The 9,918-nt window shown below is 38.5% G+C and overlaps 2 protein-coding genes across 2 annotated transcripts; both read right to left on the bottom strand.

Annotated features, from left to right (window-relative positions):
- Positions 1-2,267: 2,267 nt before the first annotated feature.
- Positions 2,268-4,521, bottom strand: LOC139722524 (uncharacterized). Its single transcript, XM_071633810.1, has 4 exons — positions 4,439-4,521; positions 3,837-3,977; positions 3,207-3,396; positions 2,268-2,475 (listed from the first exon to the last, which is right to left on the bottom strand). Exons 1-4 carry the CDS (start codon positions 4,471-4,473, stop codon positions 2,389-2,391), a joined length of 453 nt encoding a protein of 150 aa, XP_071489911.1. The 5' UTR covers positions 4,474-4,521; the 3' UTR covers positions 2,268-2,388.
- Positions 4,522-5,344: 823 nt separating this feature from the next.
- On the bottom strand, positions 5,345-9,421 carry LOC139722591 (SAC3 domain-containing protein 1-like). Its single transcript, XM_071633894.1, has 6 exons — positions 9,381-9,421; positions 8,194-8,365; positions 7,640-7,702; positions 7,059-7,187; positions 6,383-6,544; positions 5,345-5,525 (listed from the first exon to the last, which is right to left on the bottom strand). Exons 2-6 carry the CDS (start codon positions 8,331-8,333, stop codon positions 5,345-5,347), a joined length of 675 nt encoding a protein of 224 aa, XP_071489995.1. The 5' UTR covers positions 8,334-8,365; positions 9,381-9,421.
- Positions 9,422-9,918: the final 497 nt, after the last annotated feature.

Genomic DNA, 9,918 nt, shown 5'->3' on the forward strand with positions numbered 1-9,918 from the left:
GAGTGGAAGCCAAATGCAATGGAAACTGAAGGATCTGTATCATTGCACTTCAACTGCAGCGTCAATCCATATTAATTTCAACTGTCACAATCACCGTAATTTCAGACAAACAGTATGGTACAGGTCTGAATAAAGGTTTAAAATGCATGTTCTCACTAAACTGTGATATTGGTGGCAACCACATGAGTAACGTGGGAGAGACACTCAAAATAATAATAAATCACACCAGAAAACTGTGAGAGTAAACCAGTGCTAGCCACTGGATTTAATGTCACGTAAAAGCAAAGTTCTCCTGTGATGGTGAAGTGTATGGAAATTGAAGTGAGTCGAGAAAGAACGTGTATTGCAATAAGTTAACATAACAATCTGTGTAACAATTTATTGCACAATATACCCACAACATTTATACAAGAAGGCCGAGATAAAAGATTTTGTGACAAATGTGGTTTGGTCATCTGCCTTTTAAGCACGACAGCAAGAGAAGAAAAACTTCCTTTCTGAGTAAGAGATGTCTTGCTCTGTCATACATGTAAACATTTCCACAAACATAAGATGAGGATGGTTTCGTCAACTCCGAATGGAATTGCCTAGTGTACATGGCCACAATTTGTGCCAAACCTGGCACTCTTGATGTGCAAGTAACAGCTCATCTTGTCAGTACAGTAACTCAAAATCGGATACCAAAAATGCACTAATCTACTCCTCAAAAACAAACAGCAGAACTAGGATATATGTATGATGAACTGATAGTCTGTACATAACAAACAACATGACAAATCTGTAATAGGCCCCACGTGTCACATCAATGATGTACCGTAGGCATGATCATATGCTGACAGAACTTTGTGGGTAAGGATACTTCTTACCATCTTAAACATCATGAATATCCCATGTGAGGGAGACACAGATTTAGGTGTGCAGCATATATGTGTCATCATATTTGGGTGGCTATGCACCGAGTGCCATGGAAACCGCATCAGATAAATGAATGGAAACAAATGATAAGATGAAGATTGAACTCAGGAGTTATTGCTAAAAACAGTACAATATGCCACAGATAGAACTGGACCTGGGCACCAATTGCACTCGAGTAGCGTAGCAAACTTCCCCAACTCCTCTCTTGGGCACCATACCCCAACCAGGGGGCCCCCAGGGGGCCCCGAACCCCCCAAAATGAATTAATCTTTAAAAATCTTCTTCTCTAGAACCAGAAGTGATAGAGCTAAGTTAATACTATGAGTTAGCACATCAGTGACTGAGTTTGTTCATGGCAGACCCAGGGGTGCCCCCCTTGGGGCGGGGGGGGGGGGGGGAGGGGGAGGTGGTGGGGAGGTCCAAATGGGGCCTAAATTGTACATTTTCATCACCTTCTTGAAAACCTCATGATGGATTTTTACCAAACTTGGCAGGTAGCATCCCTGGGGGTTAGGATCTCAATTTGTTAAAATGGGCACCATGCCCTCCCAGGGGGGCCCCCAGGGGGCCCAAACCTCCCGATATTAAGGTATCTTTAAAAATCTTCTTCTCTAGAACCAGAAGTGATAGAGCTAAGTTAATACTATGAGTTAGTACATTGATGACTGTAGTTTCAAGTTTGTTCATGGCGGAATCAGGGGTGCCCCCTTCGGGACCCAGGGGAGGGGTCCTAATGGGGCCTAAATTGTACATTTTCATCTTCTTCTTGAGAACCCCATGACCCATTTTCACCAAACTTGGCAGGTAGCATCCCTAGGGGTGTAGGATCTCAATTTGTTCAAATGGGCATCATGTCCCACCTGGAGGGCCCCAAGGAACCCAAACCTCCCAAAATTAAGGAATCTCTGAAAATCTTTTCTAGAATCATAAGTGATAGATCCAAGTTAATACTATGAGTTAGTATTACATTAATGACTGTAGTTTCAAGTTTGTTTCATAGCAGATCCAGGGGTGCACCCCCCCCCCTTTTTTTTTTTGCAGGCAGGGGAGGGTTGGGGAGGTCCAAATTGGGGCCTAAATTGTATATTTTCATCTTCTTCTTGAAAACCTCATGATGGATGTTCACCAAACTTGGCAGGTAGCATCCCTAGGGGGTTAGGATCTCAATTTCTTAAAATGGGCACCATGCTCCTGCCCCCCCCCCTCTTGTTACAGACAATTTCAGAAAATATCAAATATATTTGAACATAAAAAGTATAGGGACTTTTATCTTGAAATAATATACTATGCATTGTTTTTACTTATCAAAATGCACCATATTTGACCATACAGCAAACTCTTTTTTCAAGTGTAAGCTACATATCAGAACGGAGCCTAGTGAGTGATAAATAACATCATTTAAGGCAACACAATAGTTTCGCAGAATGCACTGCACAACTCGAGGTGGAATTCATAAAGCGGTAGAATTCCTCGCTATCTAACAGAACCTTGAATGACCTCAGGGATGGTCAAGACTTCCAGTTTACATCCAGCATAGGTCTCCCAGAAACTTGTCTGGGGCTGTGGAAAAAATTGAAACAAAATATTCTTAATTCATAGTTTCACCTTTTGCTCAAATGATGCAAAATACATATTCTGTTGTGTTTCAAAGCGAAAGGTTTTGTAATGATACTTTACCAAATAATTCAGTACATAGTTATACTACACACACGTCTCATCAGAACCCAGTGTCAATAAATGATTCCATTCAAAATGGAAATCAATCTGACTCAAAGTGACATGATCCAAACAAATGTTGATAAGTATCCTTTCACAAATTGATACATGTATGTGTATTGAACATCAAGTCATTACAAAAATTGTGATAAGAGTTATGACTAAAGTTATCACTAAAAGCAGAAATATAGTTGTGAAGAAGTACAGTCATAATAAAATGATTTCTCATAGTCTTGCTGTATACAGTACTAATCTCTGTTGAAGTTAACTGCACTGTGTATTTTTGAGGAATGCCTATTTTACAGGTTTTTAGTGTCTGTAGAAATCAGCATATTCAATTGTCAGGATTTTCATGGTAACGGGACCTTATAGGCCCCTCTCCAAACACCTAATCTTTGAATTGTGTTTACTTGAAGAAAACATGGGGGTCATATCACAAAACAATGCAACAAATTAATTCGAAAAAATAAATTAACTAAACATCAAACATATAAACAAATGCATACATGTGAACAAGACAAAGCATGCAATACATGCTACAGGATGAATTTATCAACGACATGACTGAAACTTACAGCTTTTTGATCTTCTTTCAAGGCACCCTTCAAGAACTGCACCTTCCCGTCAGCTACATCAAGCCCATAATGGCGGCAGAAATCTTCGGCTTCTTGCGTGCTGTCAAACATGAGCCAGTTGGCCAGCCGAGGTGTTGGGAAGCGGAGATTACGACTGTTGTATGCTGTGGTCATCGTCTTCAGGGCCCGACTAAGATGGGACCAATTAACATTGTTCATAAAGCAGTTTTCCTGGTTTTTCAGTCATCGCAGGAGAGGGTTGGCCATAAACAGAAATAGATTTAGTGCAAGTAACAGTGCATACCTGTAAATGTTGACTACATTACGAATGTCAGAAATAACTCAGGGTCATGATGTTATTATCGTTTGCATGATAAAACTGGGTGGAAATACAATAGAGAACAACAACATGGATATAAACAGTTGCAATGAATCTTAAATGAAGACTGATGGAAATGCAAAGTCATCATTTTGTAGGACATCAATGGAAAAGAAATGAAGAGATTTTTATTTGGGAAAGTGCAAAAGACTAATAACCACTGATTGATAGATATGTCTGTATGTGTATATAAACTAAAAGTTAAACACATTGCCAATTAGACAATAGCATCCCAACATTAGAAGACTTACCATTGTATCTCCCTGAGATGAATGTGAAGACAACACATCTCGATGGCATTCAGTCCAGTTGCCAACTTCTTGATTCTAATGAAGTTCCCTTTGAGGTAAGCTGAACTTAAAGCTTGAGCACACTTGACATTTGGACTTTGTCTGCAAAAACAATTTTGAATTAAAGTGCTGGAAAGGGCTATAGAACATCACATATTTTTTTTTAAAAACTTTTACTGGCACAAAATAAAAACACCACAATGCAACATTCTTGGAAAAGGATCATACTTGTACATGTAACTGAAATGTCTTGCACCATTTTTGTTTTTCCTCATAAGATATACACGCAAGTATCACAAAAGTTGCTTAAATGTGGAGTTGCCCAATAATCTATCAGTAGAAATCTGAAGTTGTAGTACATGTACTGTGGTTCTGCAATATTCAAAATATTCAACAAGTGCAATGGAATGACAATGAATAGCCAAACTTTGAACAGCATGACAAGTTGATGTTTGAAATAAATTACAGATATCACACACACAGACATACACAGACAGACAGACAGACACACACACAGACACACACACACACACAAGTTGGTCTACCTTAGTATATGATCTTACTGAATATTCCTTGGAAGGGACAGTGAGTGCATCATTGCATCAAAGGAACCTATGAGTGAAGAAAATTTATTTTGTGTGTTAATATTTTTTAGCTAATATTACATAGATGTGCAACATATTCTCTGTGACCAACCTAAAGTATGGGGAGATGTAAATCTTCTCCTATCAGTGAAAATTTTACTTTTGTGTAAGATATGCCATTCAAGATAAAGGAAATGAAATCCAACACATCATCCGTCTGCTACCTGAAAAACTTGGAGGCTTGAAGCATAGTCAAATTAGTCCTTTTTTTGGGGGGGGGGGGGGAATGTCTAATTGATATGGCACACCACACATCATTCAACTTTTGTGTAAATGTTACTAATCTTCAATAATTTGACAAGAATAAAGGAAACTTATACCTGTAAAAGTGGATATTTTCGCGTGACTAATTTTTCGCACTTGGCCGGTTCGCAAGAGTTTCGCATGTTTTTAATTCCGCGGAATCAAGACATCACGCACAGGCACATATGGCAAGCAAAAATATTCGTGTGCTTTTATTTTCGCGCTAGTTTCTGGTTGCGCGAAATGCGCGAAAATTTGAACACCGCGAAAATTTCCACTTTTACAGTATTGAAGTATATGAGAGTGATTAACAATTTATGTGTTATCTGTACATGGTTTCATTTAACTTTCCTTCTTTCAATCTCTCATGTATACCATGATCCTATCCCTCATCAAGATTGAAAACAATATGTGATGCTTCCATTTCAATTATATTTCCTTTTTTTTTTTAAGAATAAAGAAAACTCACATTGAAGTATATGAAAGTGATCAACATTTTATGGGTTATATGTAGGTCTATATGGTTTCACTTTGTTTTTATCCTTTTTTTTTTCAATCTACACGAATATATCATGATCTTACTTAACTCTTACCAAGATTGAACATAACATATAATGCTTCCATCTGAACTCTTGCTCTGTGCTGAGCATCACTTTGCTTGCAGTCTTGCAGCTGGTAGATGACTAGAAGCCGCTTCAAGCACTCCCTAGCATGGTCCATGTTAATCTTTGGTTCAAACTCTGAAACGGGGGCTCTGCACAGCCTTGGAAAGAACAATCAGTCCTGGTAGTGCTACTGATAATTAAATATTTTGTTTTCATATGTAATTTCTTTAGGGGAAGGTATTAAGTGAAAACAAATCCTACCTGTTCCAGCTGAAGCAACTTTACTGCCAAACCAGCTGAGCTTTGAAAATCACAACACCACAACTTAATACCAAGTGCATTCACTATAAGCAAGCACCTCTATAAAAAGCCATTACATCCAAAGTTAGAAGGGAAGGACAGAAAACCTTCATTAAACATGTAATTGAATCACTGAAGGCTTATAACCCTTGCTGCACCCATTAAGAATTCAGTCAGTGCTAAGGTGCTTATATGTATGCAGGTACAACATATATTTGAAGACAAAAGATCAATACATGTATCGCGTTAACTCAAGCAACAGATTTCTTGACAAACACATAGAATTGGGAGTCTCAGGTTATTATCCTAACAATTAAATCAGTCCTGCTCGTGCTACAAGTGACCCAAAGCAAACTTCATAGACAATGACTGTGAAGCAATTGAGAACACAAACTGGGCACTTTACAGTGTGCGTAGTAGCATTCCGTCACTGGAAAATACAGAACATCGAAGGCACTTAAAGGGTTAAATAAAAGTATCTCAAGGGAGCTGTAAATAGTTACACTAAGCTGTATGACATCTTTATGAAAAATACCTTCACTGGAATAGTGAAGGAGAAAATCTTATATTCTGCAGCTACTAAGGTATGAATATCAAAGGTTAAGGGCCTATGTGAAGATTGTCTCGATAAATGACTGCATTATGCTTCATTACAGTCTAAAACTGAACACCTATAAAGTTTAATGCCATGCTTTAAGAATATGGCAGGCATTACCTGTAGGCAGAATATATGTGGAAGCACACACAATGCTCTAAGATTTGTGTGCACTCCCATCCAGCAGCTCTTTGAATGACAAGATCTTGGCGTACTGCCCTCAGACGATCAAACACAAAGTTGTAGATTTTTGTCCATGGATGGTCTGTACGAGTCATGACTCTGAAAGAGAACACAGACACAGACACAGACACACACAGAAAATTGAGAAAAATGGACTGAAAAGGGGTAAAATTGACATCAGGATATCAACATATTAGCTATTTCCTCTTCATTTCTATTTACTGCAGTGACTTTGACTTGCTCTCAACTTATAGCAACACTTCTTAACTACTAGTGAACGGATGAATGTGTCACGTCAACAATATACCACAGTGCAGTTACTGGCCATGAATCCTATAGATATGACTATAAGAGCCATTGAACAGCACTCATTTCATTTCATTATAAAGGATTTACTGACTTTTATGCAGACAAAATGGTTTCACTAGGCATCTAAATTGGCTTGCACGCTTGCTGATCTCATTCACTTCCACACTGGATTAAGAGCAAAACCAAATGGCTATCAATAAACCCTAGACACATAAATACTGTAATGATACCAGATTAATACTAAACTTTATTATTCTTATGGATACATTGTAGATGAAAACACAGTGCGAAATGAGAGACTTACTTGCAAACTAAATGTTGAACTGTCTGTATCAAGACATGAGGGGGCCTCAGCTCACTGGTGTTAACTTCCTGTTTTCCAGCTGCAGGCCTTGAATATTCTTTGATTGTCAACAATTGGTCAGCTTTGGGCCTGAGAAGATACATGTACATGTATATGCAACATCGATAGGCACATGACATTGTATTACATAATAATTTGTGTACATACATCATCAATGTTGATTGACTTGTGACAAAACAAGAATAACCAGTGATGGTATACTTTAATTTGAGGAGTTAACAACTTAATAATTTAAATACTTAAGCGTGTTTGACTCAGTGTTGTGAATTGTAAAGCAATGTGGAAGTTCTGGATATGATGAAAGAAAATGCTCTCTTGATTGGGAGCTGCGATGTTGAATACCAAATGCTGAAACAGGCTAGGGATGTAAGGCCGGAGTAATTTTCTGTAAATTGACATGCAATGCTAGGCACAATATGACATGAGAGTTTTGACAAAGCAACATCGCCAAGGCACCCAGGAGTTAGAATAAATAAGTCTGGATTTGTGAAAAGTGCATAGGCCATAACAGAGGCACTTACCATTTGGTATTCTCTGTACTTTCTATTACTTCAAATGGGTGAAGCCTTCTGGTCTTTTCTCTTCTGTAAAGAAAACCCAGACATAAAATTTAAAGGGGGTGGGGGTGAGATGTTTCATTGATTCAATATGCTTTCATGGTGAATCATTTTAATATATAAAAATGTATCTGAATTACCTATGGTTGAATATAGTGGAACCTTGTTAGAAAGACGTCCAATAACGAAACCCTCTTCTAACAAGGTGATTTTGGCAGGTCCCAAATCTTTATATTTTACTCTCTCTTTTTTACCTGATACAGTGTATTGTGAGAAACCTGACATAACAAGGTAATTGTTATGGTTTATAGTTTTTCATTATTTCAAGGCTCCCCTGTACATTGAAATGTCTGCCATAAATTAATGACAGAGGATTTTTTCCCCTAAAATTTATTGGTAAAATACCCTTGATACCTATGATAGCCACACAACAGCCTTTCTACAAAATATAAATTAATGTCAAAAACAATTGATATGTCATTTTAGGCAAGGAAAGGGGATAATAAGAAAATACATACTCAATTCTTTCCCTTGCTGAACACATCTCCATGCACTGTCCACTGATAGAGTCATTTTTTCCTTCAAAATAATCGTAGTGTGAATGCTTTTGGAGACTACTCTGTAGCCGTTCAGAAAGTGGGGTCTGCTTTGAACACATGATGTACCAGGTAGCATGCAGTTCTTCACATCCTGAAGAAATAAGGGATACATTCAAGACTTCTGAAGTACTGTCATTTGTAGAATTCAAATAATTTTGTGTCAATTCTGGAAGTAAATCATTCGGGCTTAACACCATAATTCAGATTAAATTATATGAATCGTATCCTAAGTTCTTGTTGTTTTTACAGGTCTTCTTTTTAACCTTGAGGAAACATACATTACCTCGGTCATGCATGTTGCATTCTTCTTCTTCTTCTTCTTCTGGATAAATCTGCCTCCTCCAATAAGCTGAAGAAGATTCTTGCAGACTGTGTTATTTACAAGTACAGTTTATCTACAGATATTTACAAGCACCATAGCAAATATGAAGAACAAAGACCAGCCACAGGGCTGCCAACTCTCACGCATTGAGCACGAGACTCACGCATATTGGTCCTTGGCTTTCTCACTCTAAAAGTTTTTATTTCATTTGCATGCATTTCTATTGATCTCACTCATTTTGACTCCTAAATCACAGCATTGGCCTATGGGAGTCTCACTCTCAACTAGTTTCCAGTGTTGGCAGCCCTGCAGCCACGAGCACTGTGTCTGTGATCAACTGTATATTCCTTGACCTTGACCTTGTAAATGCACCATAAAACAAAAAGTTGATATCTCTCAATTTACACTTCATAAGACAATTCTAGTTTCTACCAAAAAAAAAGTTTTCCCTTGAGACCTGAACCTTGAACAGAATCCCCCCCCCCCCCCCCTCTCTCTCTCTCCACAGTGACCACACACACACACACACACACACGCCTCTGCATGCGCACCTCCGTGCGTGCGAAGGCAGAGCTCGCCTCAGTATACCCAACACTAATAACAGTATATAGGACTGCACGGTATCATCCTACCAAGGCAATTTCTAAATCAGTAGACGATCGAAGAGTTGAACAAAATTATGGCCATGGCAAGCTCAAGCAATTAATTGGTAATGTTCTATGAGCAAAAAAAAATGTACATAATGCATGCGATTATGACACAGGAATCTCCTTGGATTATTTACCAGGACAGCTCTCCCCTTGATCAGCGGACGACTGACGCTTCGTATCAGATCGTAGTAATTGAAATTGAGGATTATTTTCAGTTGTTTGTCGTGAATACATGTAGGGTAGCTTCAAAAGAACCATCAAAAGGCTGCAGCATAAAATTTCAAACATTTTGAAACATTTGAAGTAGGCCCTACAAAGTTGATCCATCATCATCAAATAGAGCAAATTAAGATATAAAACATTTCCCATGTCCGGCGGAACCGGGGGGGGGGGGGGGGGGGGGGGGGGGCTCGGCCCCCCACTTTTTGTGCACTATTCAAAGAAATACATACGGTGTCATCACTTTGGCCCCCAACTATTTTTAACCCGGAAGTACGTAAGTGGCACTGAAGAGAAATATAGTTAGATAACTTGAAATGTGAGCGCGGTAAGGTTATATTTTTCCGCTGAAGACCTTTTTTTTTTTTTTTTGTGCTTGTCAGCTGAAGAAACCCGGAAATGGAAGGAGAGAGATGAGGTGAGGACTTTTTTTTTTTTTTTTTTTTTTGCTTG

The sequence above is a fragment of the Diadema antillarum genome, unplaced genomic scaffold (assembly GCF_040938485.1).
Source record: "Diadema antillarum isolate AM-2024a unplaced genomic scaffold, OU_Dant_1.0 scf00000167, whole genome shotgun sequence".
Lineage (NCBI taxonomy): Eukaryota > Metazoa > Echinodermata > Echinoidea > Diadematoida > Diadematidae > Diadema > Diadema antillarum.